A 21,461-nucleotide genomic window follows, 5' to 3' on the forward strand; every position below is an offset into this window, starting at 1 on the left:
GCAACATTGAGTTCCATGTCTTCATCACCATTTTGCTGCATACTACAGTCTCTTCCTGTATTAGCATTTTGGTACTGTATGGGAATTTGAAAGTGCCTCTGCAGTGTGTTTCTGAATTCAGGCACTGTCGCTGCTGATTTTTGTTCCAGAGCATCAAATGAGCGGTGGCATACTACCAAAGTAAAATGCATACATATGCAAATAAAAGATCAAAACTTTGACGCGAGTGTCCTTAATCTGTGTACGAAGGTACAATTCCCCAAAGCTAAACAGACTTTTCAAGATGTAGATTTATTTGATTGAACTTGTCTCACAGCCCTCTGTGCGGAGCGCCAAGTGATAATGTCCTCTCCCGAAATGTGTCAGATGGTCCATCAGGCCCGGACAGATAGAAACATCCAGCAAAGGGGAATGGCTGCTCTTGTTTGCAGCTTGTCAATCAGAAAACCGAGGCAAGTTGAGCCGTCAGTCCCAGGCACGGTCCTGCAGTCCAGCATAATTGAATTAGCTCCTGTCACTCTGTGAAGGTTAATTGGTGAGGAAACCTTGGCCGAGCAACGTGGGGGTAATTGACAAAGATAAGGATAGATGTCTTATCTGGGATTTTGTCAGCACATGTGAACTTTGCAATTTCTCATTTATCTCCAAACATGAGATATTAATGAAAGCGTGAAAACGTGACAGAGTTGACCGAGCGGCTCGATAGAACCCTCGATCCATGAATAGTGAGTCGTCGTCATAAGTTGCGGTCATGTTTGGGGCTGCACAATTGCTCCCACTTTAGCTCAACATGTCATGAGTCAGCAGCGAGGGACATTGCGGGCAGACTCTTTGGCTCGGAGGGGCAAAAAAAACCCTGTGCCGAGTCAATGGTCAGTTGATGGCCTGGAAAATTGCGTTTAAACCTTCAGGTGTTATTCCAAGTTGTATCTCATTCTGAAACGCACAGTATTAAATTAAACTCTTCTGTGCTCCTCTCGCTTTGATAAATTCTCTCTGTAGCTCAGTTGCTGTTTCATGCCCGGTTCAGTGTGCCTCCTGTCGAGCTGAACCGTTATGATTTTGTTATAGAATAGTATTTTTTCTATGTTTACTGCACGACGATCACAGCATTAATGTTGAGCAAGAAGCTGTATGGGGCTGAGTAGGATGCAACTTTCTGCTAACTGTTGTGCGGGGCTAAATTAATTCCGCCCCAGCATTTCACCGATGCATCTGTTTCCATCAGCGCCGTTTGATTCCTTGCCATTCTCCATAGCGTATCATCTTTATAAGAGGTGTCACCCAAACGAGAGCTTTGAGTTTGTAATGAGATTTTTTGTTCTCGCCTAAGCTCGAGTCGCACTAGGTCATGAGCCTGCTGAAGGACTCGGGATACACCGAAGAACAATAGAGTGAGATATTGGGAATTTACAAGAGATGGCAGGGCAGTAAGTCATTTCAAGTTTTACAAAGTATGACACCTGTGTGGAATACCAAGCAGCGAGTGGGGCTGAATGTAACTGTGGAGTATGACAAGAGGCAGCTTCAAAATTCAAACCTTTGCACTCAATGGCCTTAATTATCCAGAAAGCATCTGTTGTTTGACATTTAACACAAATGTGTCATCAGCATTAACTGAAATCAACCCACACTTTGGCTATACTTATTATCCTGATGCTAATTTGCAGCTAATTAGTGTGGGCCTGCGCCTACTGGCAGCAGTAAATCATTATTTGTCGTTATTAACCTCTGCAAAACAGAGATGTGAGATAACAGAGCAAAGACACTAAAATTAAGGTTTATATATTTTCTTTTACCTTTTTGCTTCAACAGTGTTTTATATTGGAAAGATGTGTTTGTTTATCAGCTTTTTCTATTTTTAGAGCTGCAATCATTAGTCTATGAATTGCTTAATCAATTAGTCAATCAAAAGAAAATGTACAGTGAAAACTATTTTTTATCCTTAAAAATCCAAACATTCTCTAAAATGTGCTGCTTTCCCCATCTTAACATCAGTGGAATATTTTTCACATAACACATTTAATAAATTGCAACATGCGAGGTGGTCACATATGAAACTACGAATAAACTATGAATAATTGATAAATCACAACTCAGTGTTTATGGTCCTTAATCCTTGTACCTTGAATAACGACACATTGTGCTCTTCATCGTGTAGGAGTATTGTAATTATTATTTAAATGTGTGATAATGAAGAAAAATAATAATAATAATAATAAATGTAAGAATGTTTGTCTGCTTATAATGTTGGTAAGACCATTGTTGCACATAAAGTCAAGTAGTAAAAATGTTCCTTACACTGGACTCACACCTATAGTGTGTTGCATTAACAATTGACAGCGGATATAACAGAAAGCAATATAGCCAACTTTCAAGCTAATGTGCTTTTTTACAGTGTAAGGAATCTGCTGTTAAATCAAAAATCCCAAGGAGTGTTGTTGTTTTCAAATTGATCTTTAGCTCATTTATTATCAACAGCTCTTCACAAAATATTTATGAGTCCAAACCCAGGAGGTATCAACATATTTTTGACTTTATTTCATCCTCAGGAGGTCACATTGAGAAATCATGTGCTGAAAGCTTCCTAAGGCTGTAAATAAAGAAGCAACGCAATTGTTGAGGCAGTTGTTAGGTTGGGATAAAAGGCTTTGTGTAGAAAACTAATATGCATTAAGGTAGTACACAATACGAATCAATTGCAAGGGGAGTTAGGTTATACTGACTAAAAATATTAAATTTGCTGAGTTCTCATCCACAGAAAAAGACATACAAAGTGCCAAACTTTTACCAAACTAATGTATGACGTTAATACCTTTCTATATAACCCAAGCATATGTGCCATCGTCCTCCCTCTCTCCAAAGCAATTCAGTACCTCAATGAGCACGATGTTTTCCCGCCCCAAGAGAAGTAGTTCCATTTCATCCCAATTGATTCTTCACTTCTGGCTTCCCATCTTTACTTTTTTCATTCTTGCCAGCAAGAAACGTATGCATTTTCAATGACATCAAATAAAGGGCAGTCATTGGTATGGATGAGGAGCGTCCTCAGAGATTGAGGCACCTTCACCGCCACAAAGCACCAGATAGGAAGCAGGGGCTGAAACAACAAAAAGTACGGCCTCAAACTGTAAAAACAGATTCATTGAAACCAGGCTTTTGTAGCCACTTGGAGGAAGAACAGATAAAAAAATACTCGTTTAGTATGCACGGTGAAATTGTCTGGACAGACACGGTGACGAACAAAGGGGGAGAATGAGAAGCAGAGAGAGCCAGAGAGGACGGTGTGTTGCAGACAGGTGGCTGTGCATACGATACCATGGGTCTTTGTGTGGATGGAGACACACTCAGTTCAAGATCTTTTATTATTTTTTCTCAGTGTGATGGTCTGGAGCTTCTGTCAAAGTTCGCCTTGAAGCACTGGCTCTTGTGGTGGAGCAGCACTCCCGAGGCGTTGTGTGAGAGTGGACAACTCTCCTGCTCCTCATATAAAGGCTCCAGCGAGGCACAGAGAGCCACTGCAGCCCAGCGATTTCTCTTAAAGTGCTGCCCAGCCTGTCACTACCACTGCAGCACCTACTTCAAACCTCGCCTCAGCATCTGACCTCCTGTCTGATTTCCCACTAGATGGCTCTAAAACAATCAGAACCTCCAATTTTGTTGATTACGTGCGGCTAAACTAGAACAACCAAGATTGAGTTTTGTCTCTTCCAACCAGTCAAGTTGCAGTGCACATCCATGGCTCTCCATAAATGTATCTACACAATAATATACAGTACATATAGCGAAGACTTGGAATCTAATAAAAAAACATATATGTACACTATTAAAATAGCACAGTGAATTTAACTTTTGATCTTTTGGATTTTATAATAATTAATGCAATAATTCTCGATTTATAGCCACATTGACCTTGGTCTTTGACTGCCGTGGCGCAGCTAGATTACTGCAGGTCACTTTTACAGTTATGGAAATAAAAGCTTGAACCAGCATCACCTCAGGCCAAGCAAACAGTCAATGCAGACATGTTTGGAACGAGCCCTGTACTAGTGATTGTAATCCTCCACATTTACAGCCACATTTCTAACCTTTTCCCGCCTCCGCACCGATCACAGCTGTGGCCAGAGGGAATTTGTGTTTTTAAACTCTTTGGTACGTATGTTTGTCCTGCTCTCCTGAACGTGATATGTCAGGAAACACCTTGAGGTAATTTCTTTAAAGTGTCACCTTGCAGTAGGTGAGCTGATTGAAGTGATGACATTTTACATCCAAAAAGTCAAATTTCTGGAAAACAAAAAAAAATGAAAATCTGCAAATAATTTAACCATTGCTCAGGAACAGAACAGAAGGTTGCATATTCCAGATTTGGTCAGATAGTAAGTTGGTGCCCACTTTGAAACTGTGAACAAAATGTATAGATCTTCAGTGTCATCTGGTTGAAGATGTGTGTGTAGCAACATCCATATTTAAGCATAATTTGCTGTTTTGGCCATTAACTGGTTATCAATTTATTGATATTATGATTATAATTTATTGACCAAGAAAACATGTGAACCTGTAGAATTTGTCATAAGTTGTTTGTCTCAATGAACTTGCCCACTTATATGCAGCAGATCAAGAACAACAAATCTTAAAGTCAGATAGTGATGAACTTAATTACTTTTATTAAATCCCTAGATACTGTTTATTACACGGTTCATCACAAACATGAATGAAAACTGTAACCAGTGGACAGATGTATTCAACCGTGAGTCGGTCAATCTAAAAAAAGAAAAGAAAAGAGAAGGGGGGAAAAAGGAGCCAATGGTTTACTAAGTGAAGTATGACGGGGCCCCAAGCGAGTGGAACAGAAATTTACGAGGTTGTTTTTGAATCCCTCTTCAAAAGCAGGGTTTCAATAGGTTATCCACCGACCAGCACAAGAAAAAGAAAAGCCTTCATTACCCAGCGCATAAAGTCTAAATGGAAAAGAGACTGTGGAATGGCTGCCCGTGTCTGATAGGGGAATAGACTCGGCTCTGATGCCTTGGGTGTTCTGGCCTGCTGCACTCAGGGCTCGCGCTGGACCTTACAGATTGCTGCCATTATGGAAAGTGGGTGTGTGGTGGCAAACAGACCTCAGCTCTCACGAGGCGACGCACACTGCTCGCTTCTTTAGGCCCGATTGAAGGTTTGACTGAACAATATGGTGTGATTTGCATAAAACTAAGCCACTGAAAATCAATTTCACTGTACGTTGTTGCTTTGTTTGTCCCTTAACAATTTACGACTCTTTACGGGCGTTGAGTTTGTCGGCACATGCCCGTGGATTTATCGGGACGCTATAGTTGCAGGAGTTAAGGTGCAGTTTCCTAATGTAAAATCTGGAAAAAGGAAAAGATACAGTATCGGGCATCAGTGTGAGCGTGCCTTGTGTTTCTGTGTTTACTCTAACAAAGGGAAGTCATCTGGCTGTAATTTATGCATGGGTTTCAGTGGTGAGCCAGTGAATCAGTCGGAGGAGTGAGTCACTGTGGGCAAACAAAACACAGCCAATGCATTCTAAATGAGTGGAGACTTCTCTTTTACTTAAACCTCCATTTAGCCGCTAAAGGCTCTTGTACCATGTGCCACGCTGTGAGCAAGCGGAGGTCGGGTCAGATGAGCTCAGTTTCTGCCATGCTGTATTTGCGATAAAGGTCAGAGACTGGGGAATAATAACAAGACACCGTTTTTCTTTAAGAGATCTCTTGCCTTGCCAGACATTCCGCAGAGCTGTATTTTTCATATTCATTTCATGGAACATTTGATTTGGAACCTCTTTCCTCCCAGGGGCCTTGAGAGTGTTCTTTTCTTCTCTGCTCCTCCGCCGCTGCTCTTTTGTCATCATGAAGGTGGAGTTGTAATGGCAGCCTTTGGCATTCTGTAGCAGGGTGCGCCGCCACAGCATTTATTCCTGCTCTTTATCTAGACTTGAATAGCTGACCAGCGCTTTTGCTTGATCACCCCATCCCAGTTGCAGATAACGTCTATGAACTGTGTCAACCAAGGAAGGGCACAATTAAGAACAGTTTCTACGCAGCAAAATTTGCCCTTCATTTGTGTATGCAACGCCGCCTCTTGTGCACGTTTCAATGACTCTCAGCTCATGTAGGCTACTTATATGAATATACGGACAGCATATTGTTATACTTGCACAGGTCAGCAAAAGGGCCTGACCTAAGTTGTCGTTTTTTTCCAGATTCATATTGACAATGAAATATTAATGCCAACTGCCACCAGACAAAATATCCAAGTTTATTGAAAATGGTCTTTGCAGCCACCGCGTAGCATACGGGCATGCTGTAGTACGCATTTGGTAAAGAGTGGAAATGGAAAAGCGGAAACAGCGAATTGGCAATGAAAAGATACCGTACGAGCGTCCTTATTTTCACTCAATTTATGGAACATAAAGCACAGAAGGGCTAATGCACGAGCAACACGGCACATTCACATATAATCTCACCCTCTAGGCCCAACTCAAATCTATGAGAAACATTCAACGCCTCAGATTATCTCACCAATGTTCCAGTGTATCAGTTTATCAGCAGACGGTGCAGCGCTTACTGCTGGCACGGTTCAGAACTGGAATGTTTTTTGCCAGATAACATGCAAATGAATCATTCTGTTTTAGCTATTATTATTATTCTGTCAAAGATGTTATGCTGTGTTATCGTGACGACGGCAGCTCTTATGTACGGTAGATGTATTGGAAATGTGTTAAGAAATATTGAATGTGGCGAACACAATGATTTGTACCGGCTCGTTTGATAGTGTCAACTCACTGCAAGGAGAATTTTATGATTGAACACAAATTGGGGGGAAAACTAAAACATTCACCAACCTCAGTTTTGTCCTGAGGAGTAGAAAAGAGAAAAGTACAGGTTGGGAGGTGAAGGAAACCAGAGTTTGCTTTTTATGGCCGACCGTTACAATTTATGTTTTCAATTTTTTTTTAAACCATTACCTAAGTTTTAAATAGTTAAACTTCAGCCATATGTCACTTATGGTTTATCTGACACAATCTTACACACATATTTTTTGGGACACTGAATGTCTGTTGGCTCTGAATGTTTAATAAAGCCCTGTAAATAATCCAGGGTTTTCCCACAATTGTGCAATATTGACATTTTGACTGCTGCTGTATCTTTGATATAACTTACAACAGCAAATCTTACCTGAATTAAGTTTGTTTACTTCATAGTCAGGAAACATGTTTAATGAATGTAATGCAATCTGAAATCTCATTATTTTCACTGACAACATATATCATTTGTTTACCCCAAAAAATATCTGCTCGTAGCAGCTAGAGAATGATTAACATCTTTCATGGTTGTATTCAGGCCCTTGCAACAACTTGTTTATGGTAATATAAACACTCTGGGTTTAGTCCTTAATTTAGGCTTCCTTTGGCAGCATTTAAATCTTGTTTTTTATTGACATTTTAACCCCAATCTTTCCCTTTCACAGACCACAGCGCACTCAGGATGCAAACCATTGTCTCTGGTGTCAAAGTCCTGAGCTTTGTAGTGCCGCTACACCGAACACTTGGGGACTAACTAAAGAGATGGAAAGAGTATTTTGAGAAAGTATAACCGAAAAGACGGGATCATTGAGTGGTGACGTACGGTTTCGGACCCAAACCGATTAGATCTGCAAAGTAACACACCTGATATTACCCTCAGCCAAGATAATGGTGTCATAACTGGCGTGGGTCCCTATCTGGTGCCCATAGTGCAAAACAAAAGGGACATTTGCATCGCCAGCTTGATGTATGATGAGCAGGACCACAACACTAGTGTGATTGTAACGTGATAAACCTTATTCACAAAAGGTCAAACGACAGCAGGAATGGTCTTCAGGTCTGCAATGGTAGGTGGGGTTTCAACTTGAAGTCTATTCTCTCTGCCATGAACTGTCACATTGAATCTGTTTCAACAGTGCTATTATCTCTTTTTGTGTAGGGACATGTCCTCTAACACAAAAGTCCCCTCACACCCCCTGTGTCTCCACATGGCAAATAATCCGGTCCCGTGTCCGATTAGCTGATGATCTAAAAGACTAGATCAATACCTGAGGTTATATTTTTCAATATTTCTTCAGTGTCTTCATTTCGATAAGTTTCCATTTCTAAATAAATGTATTGAAATTACTTACTGCTTAATCTTCATATATCTATGTATATGAAATCCTTTCTCATTAAAGTATAAACATCCCCATGCTGCCTGTTAAATTACATTTCTCGTGTAGTCACCAAGAGAAAAACGTACTCCCCTACAAATTATCTTTAGATTAACTTAATCAGCCACATAGTATCATAAATAAACAATAAAAAGCTAGTATTGGTTTTATGTTAAATCATTTAAAACTAATATTTACACTACAAATATATTATGCCAATTCTAATATGATCCCAATCACAGCCGGACACATTCAAACATAAGGTTGATGGACCGATGCAGACAGACTGTTTTTTATATGATTTGTCATGTGGACTGTAGAGCTGTGATTTATACCCGGCTTCATGGTCATCCATATTGATAACAGTCACACTCACAATTTATTTGATATGATATTTGCAATAACAGGGGCCTAATTAACTAGTTAATTAACCTTTGATAATAACAATTTTGATCTGACATTTAACAGCCAGTTTGCCGACTTTTCTGTACTTGTGCCATAGTTACGGTTATTCACCATTATCCTATAACTGTCACATAGATATCACACAGTGGATTAACAGTATTATCTTACTGTAAGAAACTGCACGAAAAGCAAAACCACATGGAGCACAACAAGTGCTGTGAGCATATCAAATGTGGTACTAAAGACACAAGATTAACTTGAAGTGTCAAGAAAGAATGAAAGGTATAAGTTAGAGATTTTCTTTCCACAGCCGCTTCTTCTGCAGTTCACAGAGCATCGTTTTTATTTTTTTCCTAATTTGTCACCATGGCTCATCTCCCCCTTTCAAACAACTTTAATTTAATTTGGTACGTTCCGGTTATCACACCTTGAACACAAATTCGGTCTTTTCTCTTGTATAATCCAGCGCTCAAAATTATTTTTAATTTATTCATAAAGGTTTTCAGAAGAAAAACCCTCAATACATTGATCCGGAGCGTCACTTCATGTGGTGCTGTATAATTGATTTAATGCAGCTTCTTAACATTGGCCTCCCTCAGTTGCGTCTGACAGCCCTCAGGTTAATGGTGTGAAAACAGGGACCCTGCTTTTCCCCACCTGTCAAGTGGTAATTGGCCAACGGTTTCCTTTATTAGCATTCTGCCACAGGGACTGAAAACACCTCTTAAATTGTGTACAAAATAATTGCTGGAGCATGAACAAGGAGAGCTTGCAGTAAACACGAACGCCAGGAATTGAGAGCAACATTTCAACACCAACGTATGTAATAAATGTGCATTTCCTCTCCTGATAAAACGTAGCCTAATTAATGTCGCCTGTGTGCTCTTCTTGTGTCTCCATTCTGCAGGTTATTCCTCCGAGCACGCGAGAGAGACACAGGGAGGAAGGCCGTGGCAGAAACAATAAGATGAGACCGTTTAATGATGGTAACCTCTAAGGAGCAAAGCACAAGCCGACCCGAGGTGGTGAATTCTCTTTTAAACCACCGACACAAGTTCCCTGCAGGAAACCCCTGATGAAAGAAACTCAGAATAAAGGCAGATACTCGACTTTTTTCCGACTGGTACATGGGGACAACACCATCCATCAATGAAGAGGAGACAAACAAAAGGAGTGCTTCTGACCCTGAGAACAGTTGAACATCCAGCTGAATTTCCAACAGGATCGTCTCCGCCGTGCTGAAACCACAGTGGTATCGCCCCTTTCATCATTTTCTGGCCCCGCACATGACTCTCAGAGAAGCACCAATGGCCTGCGGCTTAGGCGTGGTGATGAGTGCCTTGTTTTGGTCTGTAGCCATTGTATATTTGACTCACATTGGCAGAGTCAGTGGAGACTGCTGGTTGATTGAGGGTGAAAAGGGCTTTGTATGGCTTGCAATTTGTAGCCAAAACCAACCACCTTATGAGGCCATCCCCCAGCATATTAACAGCACCATTGTGGACCTTCGTTTGAATGAAAACAAAATCAAAAGCATCCATTATTCTGCTCTTAGTCGCTTTGCCAACTTGACCTACCTGAACCTGACAAAGAATGAAATCTCCTACATCGAGGACGGGGCCTTTTCTGCTCAGTTTAACTTACAAGTCCTGCAAATGGGCTTCAACAAGTTGCGCAACCTGACAGAGGGAATCCTCAGGGGTTTAGGAAAGCTGCAATACCTCTACCTCCAGGCAAACCTGATAGAGACTGTGACACCCAATGCCTTTTGGGAATGCCCCAACATAGAGAACATTGACCTCTCCATGAACCGAATCCAACAGTTAGACGGGTCCACGTTTACCAGTCTGAATAAACTGACCACCTGCGAGCTGTACACCAATCCTTTCAACTGCTCATGTGAATTACTTGGTTTTGTCAAATGGCTCTCGGTTTTCCCAAACAGGACGAACGAGCGGATGGTCTGCGACTCCCCACCCGGCGTCTCCGGTTTTAGTTTACTGAGCCAAAATCCGAACAATCCGACATATCGAAACGCACTCCACATGCTCAAAACTGTGTGCACGGATGACTATGTGACGCCATTTATTGCTTTGCCCACTGACTCTTCAACGCCCCCACCAGACTCAACACTCTGCGGGCTGGAAGACTGTCCATCAGGCACAGAACCAGATGACATTACCATCAGTGCGACCTACAGCACCGTGGAAGTAACCCCTCAGATGAAAGTGAAGCAAGTAACGAATACAGGTGCCACCATCACAGTTCAGATCCCCCATCCTTACAAAAAGATGTACATCCTCATTCTGTACAACAACAGCTTCTTCACAGAAATTCGAAATCTAAAAGATATCACAGAGGATATCGAACTGAAAAACCTTAAACCCCACACTAACTACACATACTGTGTGGCTTCAATACGAAACTCCCTTAGACACAACCACACTTGTCTGACTGTCACCACAGGCCCTCGGGCTGAGAAGGACAGAGCTGTAAACAATGCAACTGCCACTCATTATATTATGACAATTTTAGGCTGCCTCTTTAGCATGGTCATTTTTCTTGGGGTGGTCTACTATTGCTTGCGAAGAAAGCGTCAGCAAGATGAAAAGCACAAAAAAGCAGGTACCCTGAAGAAAAATATAATGGAACTTAAGTATGGACAAGAAATGGAAGGGGGGACTATTTCCCGAATGTCGCAGAAGCAGCTGTTGGCTGGGGAGAGCATGGCCCGTATGCCGTACCTACCATCTGCTGCTGAAATGGAGCAGTACAAATTTCAAGAGATAAGTGATACTCCTAAAATGATGAAGGGAAATTACATGGAGGTGCGGAGTATGGAACACCATGAACGCAGGGAGTGTGACATGGGAATGCCCGGGAACAGCCAGGGGTCGGTGGCAGAGATTTCCACCATTGCAAAAGAGGTGGATAAAGTCAATCAGATAATTAACAACTGTATAGATGCTCTAAAGTCAGAATCCACCTCTTTTCAAGGAGTGAAATCCGGAGCCGTGTCGACAGCAGAGCCTCAGCTCGTACTAATATCCGAACACCCACAGAATAAGTCCAGCCTGCTGTCGCCAGTGTACACGGACAGCTACCATCATTCTCTGCAGAGGCATCGGACCTCTGATGTCTCACCAAAGAGGCCCAGCACTGCCACAGGAGGGCCCATGCGAAGCCCCAGACCTTATCGCACTGAATCCAAGTACATAGAGAAAACCTCCCCAACGGGAGAGACCATCCTCACTGTAACACCTGCTGCCACCATCCTGAGGGCTGAGGCGGAGAAGATCCGCCACTACAGTGACCACCGGCACTCGTACCCCGATGCTCAGATAGAGGAGCTGGAAGGACCCGACGGCCACAAGTCCTCCATGCTGGACCCGCTCACTCACACCCGCTCCAGAGACTTAGCGTACTCCCAGCTGTCATCTCAATATCACAATCTAAGCTATTCTTCCAGTCCCGAGTACTACTGCAAACCTTCACATAGCATCTGGGAGCGGTTCAAACTCCACCGGAAACGGCACAAAGATGATGAGTACATGGCTGCAGGGCATGCACTGCGGAAGAAAGTCCAGTTTGCAAAGGATGAGGACCTGCACGATATTTTAGACTACTGGAAAGGAGTGTCAGCCCAACAGAAATCATAACCACTTTAGATGTTTTTAAAATGGACCACACGTTGCAGAAATGACACAAGAACTTCATCTGACTATTGAATCAATGGAAACTTCCATTATTATAATCAACTACTCACTCGCGTGTATAAAATTCTGTTTTCGACTGTGACAAAAATGGGGTAAACATTCTTTAAATTTGTCATATTATGTAAAGCATCCAACGGGAAAACTTTTATCTATTAAAGAGAAAATATATATTGCAAAGTAATGACATATATGTTACAATGGATTATAGGTTTTTTGGGTATCGCATGGCCAAGTCCTGTGACAGTGGATTTGCTGTTGTGTAATATGAAACTACTATATGAAGATATGTTTAATGAAACCTCAATATTTTTTGAAGAACTATCTGGACCTTTTATTGAAAAATAACTTTTTCGGTTTTCCTTCCCCTCCCTGAATTTATCTAATTTAACAGAACTATGTACAGATATGGGTTTCTATATTTGCAATGTTTGCTGTGTAAATGGAAACGTATTACTGGATGAGCTGGGTTTATCAAACGGAGCGCTGTTTATTTGGATTATCTTGTTGCTAAACACCGGCATGTCCCACTTCAAACTTGTCAGGACATTTGTCATTTTAACCTTTGCCGCCTGATGTTTTTTTTCATACACATATATATATATATATATATATATATATATATATATATATATTCTCATCTTTCTTAAAGCTTTTACATGCATTTACATGATACAGATGGTTTCAGTTTTCAAGTCCCCTTAAATCACAGGACGAGATTTCCACTGGCTGGTTTGTGATGAGCTGCAGTAAATCACACGCTGTACTGGAGCTCGGTTATCAGTGTCGTGAACCATCGTTTGTATCTTTAGTACCAAAGTAGAAAAAGCTGAAATGTTTACAATATCTCTGCACAGTCTGGGAATCATATGAACATACAGCAGTAGGTCTATGTTGACTCCTTCTCCTTTTTTCTTTTTTTTTTTACTGTATCAGTTACTACTTAAAAAGTGAAAACATTGGGAAACAACAATTTCCACAACACACGAGATGGTAATGAGTATTAATCAGTAACATTTCAAAAGGGGAAAGCAGCAGTACTCCATCACCTGTTGTTTGGGTACACAAACAGCTGCTCCTCCCTGCAGGAGAGCCCGATGGATGAATGTAACAGATACTTATTCTGATCTGTCTATGGCAGCTTTTATGTGTTTTTTCAAGGAAATATTTATTTGCTGTTTTTTGCCGACTGTTCTATTTCGTTTTTGTTTCTGTTTTGCTTTAATATTTCTTCCAGTGTATTATATCGCATAACGTTTGATCCGATACGTGCAGGAAAGTAGTTTGTCATTCGGCCGGGCCTTGTTGCTTGCTGAAAGGTTTTGTTTTATTTCCAACTGCTAGGCTGTTAAAATCTTTTTGTATATTGTGAAAGCTACTTACCAGACGAATATCAACATGCTAGAGTAAAATTTGAGAATGTGAAACTGAATCCTCTGACTTACTGGCTGTGAATTTGTAAATCATGATTTTTTTTATTTAGTTTTTTCGAGGAAATAGAAGATTAGATTTTTCATTGTAAGTTGTTTATATAACTTATTCCAAACAGGCTCATGATGATTCATTGCATGTTTATGATCAAGTGATAGGTGTTTAATTTCCTAAATAAATAAATAAAAAGTTTATTTGAAAGTATATTGTACTAGTATAGTAAATCGTTAGGTCCAGGGCTAAAGCGATATTGTAAGAAGAAATATTGACTGATGTTGAAAATTGTTATAACAATCACAATGCATAAATGTTTGTCCCAATTCAAGGAAACAAACTTCCCAAGTAGCAGATCTTCTTTATTTTAACAGTTCTGTTAGACAAGCGTGCGTCTAAGTTTCGTGAAGATTTTGAATTAGAATAACCAGCAAATCAGCTCGAGAAAATAGAGATGAGTGTGTGTTTTATCTGAATATTAAGAGCATTTAACAGTTGATGGTGCTAATTCTCCAGTTGGGTGCCATTGAATCATTGTAGAAGAAGAGGCAGTTGAAAACATAACAGAGATAAACAATATATTTTTGTTCAATACATCGAAGTATTTCCTCAAAGATTTCAATTCCTTGTCAAATTTCAGGGTGATTCCACTGAAGTTCTTTTACACACAAACGGAAAACGCCCATGAACAATAATTCATACTTCATTATGTTGGACAGCTGTAATACATGTGGTGCTTTAAACAAACCACAAACATCATTTCCATAATTGTTATTTCCAATAGTGTGATTACGACCTACTTTTTGAGGCACATATATGCAAGATAAGGACTTGCATCTAAATTTCTCTTCCCTTGGAGTGTCAACAAATATTAAACACGCCTCATCAATTAATAAAAATAAAAAAAATAAAGCATTAATGATATATTGCTATGCATGTGCTGTGAATTGAGATAGCAGAGCTGACCCTATGGAATGAATCTATCTTGTGACATATTTTTTCCTGTCATATTACGTTCATTGTGTGAAAGTGTGTCACGATGCTGTTATTATTCATTAATGTGAAATGAAACATTCATGAGCCTGATGTGAATGTGTTATGTAAGCACCTTGTAAAATGTTAACTTGGTTGTCTGACTTAATATTTCAACCGCCTTAAGATTTCTGGGATACGTGTACAAGTGTAAAATCCCTTTTGTTTTACGTTGATACCGTTGATGAGTCTCCATTTGTTGTTATTTTTATAAAAAGTATTTCAGTATCCTCTGAGAGCTGTCAGGTTTCTAGTTCATTTAGCTATTTAGCGACATGTTTTTTATACTGCATATTGTAGCACTTATGTGTCTAATAAGAGTTTAAAGTGTTGAGAAAAACCTTTAGAGAGATCAACTGTTGTTGTTCAAGTGCATCAAAAACAAACAAGAGCACAAAATGTGTTTATTTTGTAATTATTTCTTAAATACTATGTTATCTGCTTTCAGACAAAGTACTGTGAAATAAAGTTAAGGGTGCACATACAGCACACACTCTTTATTATGACTTCATCACTTTAAAGCTGCTCTAACGGGCACCGTCCGCTGGATCTGGCTCCGCCACGTTCAAGGCCTGTTGCAGGTGTCGGAGAGCGAAGTGTCACCAGTGTAACAAAGTCCACCACGACTCCATGACCAGAGTTATTTTATGTGCAGGAGCATTTCGAGGGACCCCCTCCCCAGTGGTAAAGAAATCCAGCTTCATTTGTTTCACTGGATCACTGTATTTTTTCTTACACATATTAATATTTAAGAGTTTTAAAAACATCTATTAATGGTGAGGTGGCCAAATGTTCCTAATATTGATTTTTTTAAAGAACTGTGATGAGGCTCGATATTTTATTAAAACTTTAATTATTATTTTACAGTGCTTTAATCTAAAACTATAAACCCTTAATGTTGCTGTCCCGCACTGCACACTCTCTGCTCTGTATCAATCTGGCCAATTTTATATCATTCTAGCTCACAAAAGTATATTATTTCATACTTTTATAGCCAGTTTATTTAGTATTCTATGATGCAATGCATTTGCTACTGACTTTGCCTGAAACATGTACAGGAATGTGTCATGTTTGTTCTCAGTGAGGAAGAAAGAGAAAACAAAATATTATAGAGATTATAGTTCTGACAACTCTCTGATCACAAATAATAAACAACTAGATTCACAACATATTTACATTTACTTTCACATTTCTCTGTTCTTCTGTCAGAAAACAACGAGGATTGAATTCAGACATGACTCATACATCTGATGTTGACTAACAATCCAGCTGCAGCACTGCAGATAGAATAATTATTTTATGACCATGACAGCATCACACAAACAGAAAAATACAGGTTTAACCTTTTCAAAATATATTGTCCCACCACAGGGATACATTGGCCTTGGCAGTGCAGCTCTAAGTGTGTTTTGGTCTGGACTCAGTCTTTTTTACGTTTTGACAGGTCTGAGTCTCCAGATTCCATCTGTGCAAAGCATTTTAGGATCCATATATCAACTGCAACAGCTGTTGACACAAGGGGGGGGGCCAGAGTTGTGGCTACGACTCCAAAATGTTTAACTCAAAAGTTACGACCACAGGCCCGATATTCCCTTTATTTATGCCAAAACATTTCTAATGTGCTAATGTCTCTGCTACTTTGATTCAGTGTCTCTCGTACTCATTCTGAATCTTTGGTTGTAAAATTTAAAGAGTTACCTTTCAGAGGGGGGCCAGGGTTATGGCTGCAATCAAACTTGATGAGGAACAGTTACTTTTTTATTTGCAGTACATTATTCTGGGGCTTGTACACAAAAATGAGGGTGTCCAGTGTCAGATGCCAGGTTAATGACAGCTGTGCTGTGTGATAAGTTATATTTGCCATTTAAAAACAACAAGTGGTGGCAGTAAAAAAAACATCTGTTGGTGCATGGAAATGAGCTGTAAATGTTTTGTTCAGTATGTCGTGATGGAGGCGTGACCGAGCCAGAGGACGACCAGAAGAGAGATCCAGGGAAATTAAAATGTAACGAGACAAAGTAGGAAATATTGGAAGCAGGAGCATTTCAAGAGACTTTGGAGGTCCTCGGCAAAAGGGACCTGAGGGGCCCCACATCAAACCAAACCAACCTCCAGGTCCAGAAAATAGTAAATGTAAAGTCTAGATCCTCTCAAAACCAAAGAACAGTGCTCAGCGCTCAGTGCTTTCTTACATTCATCGTACTTGGAGAAAAGGAGCAGATATACATTTTTCTCCAACCAAAGTAACTTCAATAGAGCATAGCATAATGCAGCCTCATGTAGCAGGAGCTGTATCATTCTCCAGACTGTATAGTTCCATCTGTAACCCATTCACAAAGTCCGAATCATCATATTAAGGATTCTACGACTGAGTTCATCTTCATTTCTGCCTTCTGAAGCAGAGTATGAGTTGTAAATATCTGCGGGGGCTGCTTATTAGCAGAGGCAAGTAAACAAGAAGACTGTCCAGACTGCATTCAAAATCACAGGAGTGGGGCCAAAGGCATTTGCCTGCTGCTTCGTTTTTTATGTTGCTTAAAGTTCTGACTATCTCACATAGCTCTCTTTCATTTTCTGTCTACCACAGACTACAAATTAGTGCATTTGCCATCTGTTAAATCTACAGATAAACAGTTCAATACCTGAAGCTAAAAGGTGTCTTATCAATACGCTATTTACTTCATATACTGTACCTGGGAACTTCTCATTACCGCGTTCCGAAAAAACAACAACAAAGCAATAAACAGAAAGATGTACATCCCCTCTGTCATCGATGGCTTGTTGTTGCTTTTGCCACCTTTCTATTGCAATTTGCCTGGTCGGCTCGCCTGGGGGAGAATGAAGGGGAGAGACGTGAGAGGCAGTGACTTTGATTTGCTCTTGTTACTCACGTCCCTAAACAACAGAGGTTAGCACAATAAGGCAGAAATTACACTCTGACTCAACCAGTAACTTAATCTTTTGTGTGGCAGACACGATGCTGGACGAACCTGCAGTGGAAAGGTGTCAGTTATACCCAGTTTATAAATGTCCATGTTTACTCTTATTTGCTGGTTTCAGAGTTAAAATGAACTATTAATGATAATAATATTAATACTGATGAAATAGTTGTGATAGAGAGAACAAATGTTGTTTGCTGTAATGGATCTTCGTATCTCAAACAGGTTTCTGCCCATAATTTTTCTCATTGACTGAATTTAAAGATGGTCAGTGTCCAAAATGGGGATTTACTGCTCACTACTGAGAGAAGTGTCTATTATACAGCGAGTAAAGTGACCAATGGGACTGAGGGATTTGAAAAAAGACACAGTGATGGACAAGTGAGGCTGTACAGCGGCATAATGGGAAGTGGTGACTATCGGAGTCAGGATACATCATCAGTTTCTATGTACAAACTTTTACTGTTGAGATATTTGGGGATGATTTCAAGCAATCAATCCAGCAGCTGATAAGACATTTCACTAAAAGCTTGTGATGTTAACCTGCTGGTGGCCAGCGGATCATCAATGTCACTATAGGATTCATCCCTTTGACATGGATATAAAAATGGACGTACGGTCCGGAGAGTAGGCCAATGCTCATTTGGCTGAAACCTGTCTTCTTTCAAATGGCCAGCTGAGGGCGACACCACTGGTTGCATAACAATACTGTTTCTATAGAACTCTTTAAGAAAATGATCCTATTTCTCACTTGAACATTTTCATATGGTGTTGATGGCCTCAGTTGCCAGTTTCCAGTCTTCTTCAACACAGCATGAGGTTCATTTTATGAATCATACTCCCATTTATAGAAAAAAAAAAGGGACAATGAAGTACAATATGCATTAGGATATGTTACTTTTGGTCTCAAAGAACCAAGAAGGCGGCATAACACCAAACTCGAGGCTTCGAAATGGCCGTTCACAAACCAAGGTGTGATGTCTCGCAGTGGGTTGCAACTGGATTCAACCGTAGAGAACCACGAGTTTCTTGAAAATTTCACAGCAAACCACTTCACACTATTTCAAACAGGTACAAAGTGGTGAATCCAATGACCGTCCATCACGCAGACCGGCCCCACCACATAGGATCTGCCATGGAGAAGTGTCAGCGCGGAGAGAAATCTGATTTATTCTCAAGACAAGATAAGAATCGTAATACCATTTATTCTAAAGGATGAGTGGTGCTCACTGCCTGGCCGGGTGGCACTTCTCTCACTCCGTTTGAAAACAACAGCTCAGTCGGCACTCACACACCAAATGTAAACTCGGATCCTTGACATGAGGAACAAGAGCAGAATTTCCGGATTTCACCTACGAAACCCAAAATCCCAACTGCTGAACAGCAGCTTCTGATGATTAATAAATGTCCTCGAACTCCCTGCCCTGCATTTAATAACCCATTGAGCGTTTATTATGTATGTAATGAATGTAAAACCCGGTGAGTGATTACAGACTCCGCCGTGTCACGGTTGAGAAAACAGGGCTCAGTACACTGATCACAGAACTGGGGCTTTACCCAAGGGTTTGTGTTGATACTGAACAAACAAATATTTTGGGGGACACAGCATAACAGCTAGATAATAATGAGAAAAGAAGGTCACGCTAATCCCCAAACACAGTTGTTTATGTTGTTTCTGGTTTTCTTCCCTGGAAGAGCAACAACAGGAAAAGACAAAAGATCATGTCCATCATCGAGGTGCAACATGCCTTGAATATTACATTTCCAGATGTGTTTTTAAAGATATCCCCTTCATTGTACAAAAGATAATTTTGCACATAAACAGCCCTCTGGCCATCCCACCCGCAAAGTTCAGGGATAGAGACCCTCCATCCCCGGACATGGCACAGAGTGCATTAATCAGCTGTCAGCAGAGCATGACTAAGGCTGCGAGTTAGAATACTTAAGAGGAGAAAAAGGCTGAATTTTCCCCAGCTCTTGTCAAATTTAATGTCTAATTGGATATGGGTGATCAGCTACGGAGAACAGAGCATTCGCAGAGGATTCTTTAAATGAGATCTGCATAAAGATCAAAGCTCAAATCACTGGGATAATGAACATATTGAGCTCGTATAAAGCTGCTCGGTGATGAAATAAAGTAATAGCATTTTCAGCGTGGACAGTGACCAGCCGGCTCTCAGGGGAAGATACATTTTGTGAATACAATTTCTGAATATATTTGGATGCAATACATACATTTAAATATTGAATAATACAAATATCGGTCCCTTTTATTCTCCTTAATACGTTTACTCAACTACCTGTCAGAGGGAAATTTGAATTGTGACTCCACTGTTTGACAGGCAGTTACTAATACTTTGTTATTTACAATGCATTGCTAAAAATTAAACTGCTGTGTCTGGTGATTGAACCTTTACAAAACTCAGTGTTGGGACCCCACATCCAGTTGTGAGCAGTTCCCATCTAAACTTTTTATAATTTAATTTTGAATAATTGTTCAATTCATCCTATGTTTTCACAAAAAAACATCAGAATACTGTCAAAATAGCTGTTTGCATGTTGTAAAGATGATGTCACTAATTGTCAAATTTTGGAAAAACAACAATCTACAACCCAAAGATATTCAATTTAATACAATGCAAGTTTTGTGTCACTCGACAATAGATCAAACATTTTTATTTTTATTGCAGCTTGCATGTATTATTTTTGTGCGACCCTTTGAAAGGGCCCAGATCCACAGATTGGGAACCACTGATTTATAAGTAACCTTGTTGAATTTGATCAAAACTAGATTCACTTCAATGAGTAAAATAAAAGGTAAAGTGATGCTTGATGTTTCTGCAGTAACAGTCAGTACTCTCACAGGAAATCGTTGTCTCGTAACAGAGTATTTTAACATCACGGTGTCGGTGCTTTTACTTGAATAAAGTACAGTAACACCATCACATGGAGCTAAGTGACTGATGTGTTTGGTGCGGTGGCTCATCCCCACAGAAAGAGCATTATGAATGAGTATATGAGAATATACGAGGGGTGCTGAATCCTGTGATCTATGTGCACCTTCATGTTGACGGGCTGAAACTCTTCAGTCTTGTTAAAGGAGATTTATGCTGATGGATGTTTCTGATGAGCCGCAAAGACCGAGGACCCCCTCATTAATACACGGAACGGCGGCTGAGCTGAGAGCGCCGGTGATCGGCGAGCAGAACAAGTGAATGATCCTTCAAATGAGGGCTGCGCACAGGCAGGTCACAGGGACCAGTCAACACTACTGGCAGGAAGAGGAAGAAGAAGAACTACTGAGCTCGCTGCATGTTGGAGCAGGAGACACCGAATGGCTCATTACGATATGAAAGTGAGAGCAAATCAAAGCGTCTTCACACACTAGAAAATATAAGACATGTGCCCACACAGGTCACGTGACTTTTGTTCCTGGAACTTTTGCTTCTGGCGTTAATGAGCCTGCCTGTCTCTTCCCCACATCTTTGGTCCTCTTCCTTTTTTTCCCCAGCCAAACAAAGAAGGCTCTGATCATCGCAAAGTATTATCGAGAAGAGGCTGAGCATGAAAAAAAGAGGGGGGAGAAAAAAAAATCAATGGTTCCATTCTTGTGGAAGATAAAAGGCTTTTAGGCTTTAATTAACAACCTCTTGTAGCTTTATGAATTTGCTTACCACTCGATTCAGAGGTGAGGACTCTCTTGAACACACTTATAACAGCCTGGATCACATCATCTCCTTTCACCACA

The 21,461-nt window shown here is 40.4% G+C and overlaps 1 protein-coding gene across 2 annotated transcripts in view; it reads left to right on the plus strand.

Moving 5' to 3' along the window:
- The window catches only part of elfn1a (extracellular leucine-rich repeat and fibronectin type III domain containing 1a), a 68,959-nt gene extending 56,060 nt beyond the window's left edge, over positions 1-12,899 (plus strand). Inside the window, exons 1-2 of one of the 2 annotated variants that reach the window (XM_035179754.2) lie at positions 7,543-7,890; positions 9,512-12,899. In XM_035179754.2, the coding sequence (XP_035035645.1) occupies positions 9,891-12,263 (2,373 nt within the window). In that variant the 5' untranslated portion in view covers positions 7,543-7,890; positions 9,512-9,890 and the 3' untranslated portion in view covers positions 12,264-12,899. Of the gene's footprint in view, positions 1-7,542; positions 7,891-9,511 lie in introns of those variants that run through there. The other variant, XM_035179753.2, reaches the window with a different exon arrangement.
- Positions 12,900-21,461: the final 8,562 nt, after the last annotated feature.

This window comes from Hippoglossus stenolepis, chromosome 16, assembly GCF_022539355.2.
Source record: "Hippoglossus stenolepis isolate QCI-W04-F060 chromosome 16, HSTE1.2, whole genome shotgun sequence".
NCBI classification, from domain to species: domain Eukaryota; kingdom Metazoa; phylum Chordata; class Actinopteri; order Pleuronectiformes; family Pleuronectidae; genus Hippoglossus; species Hippoglossus stenolepis.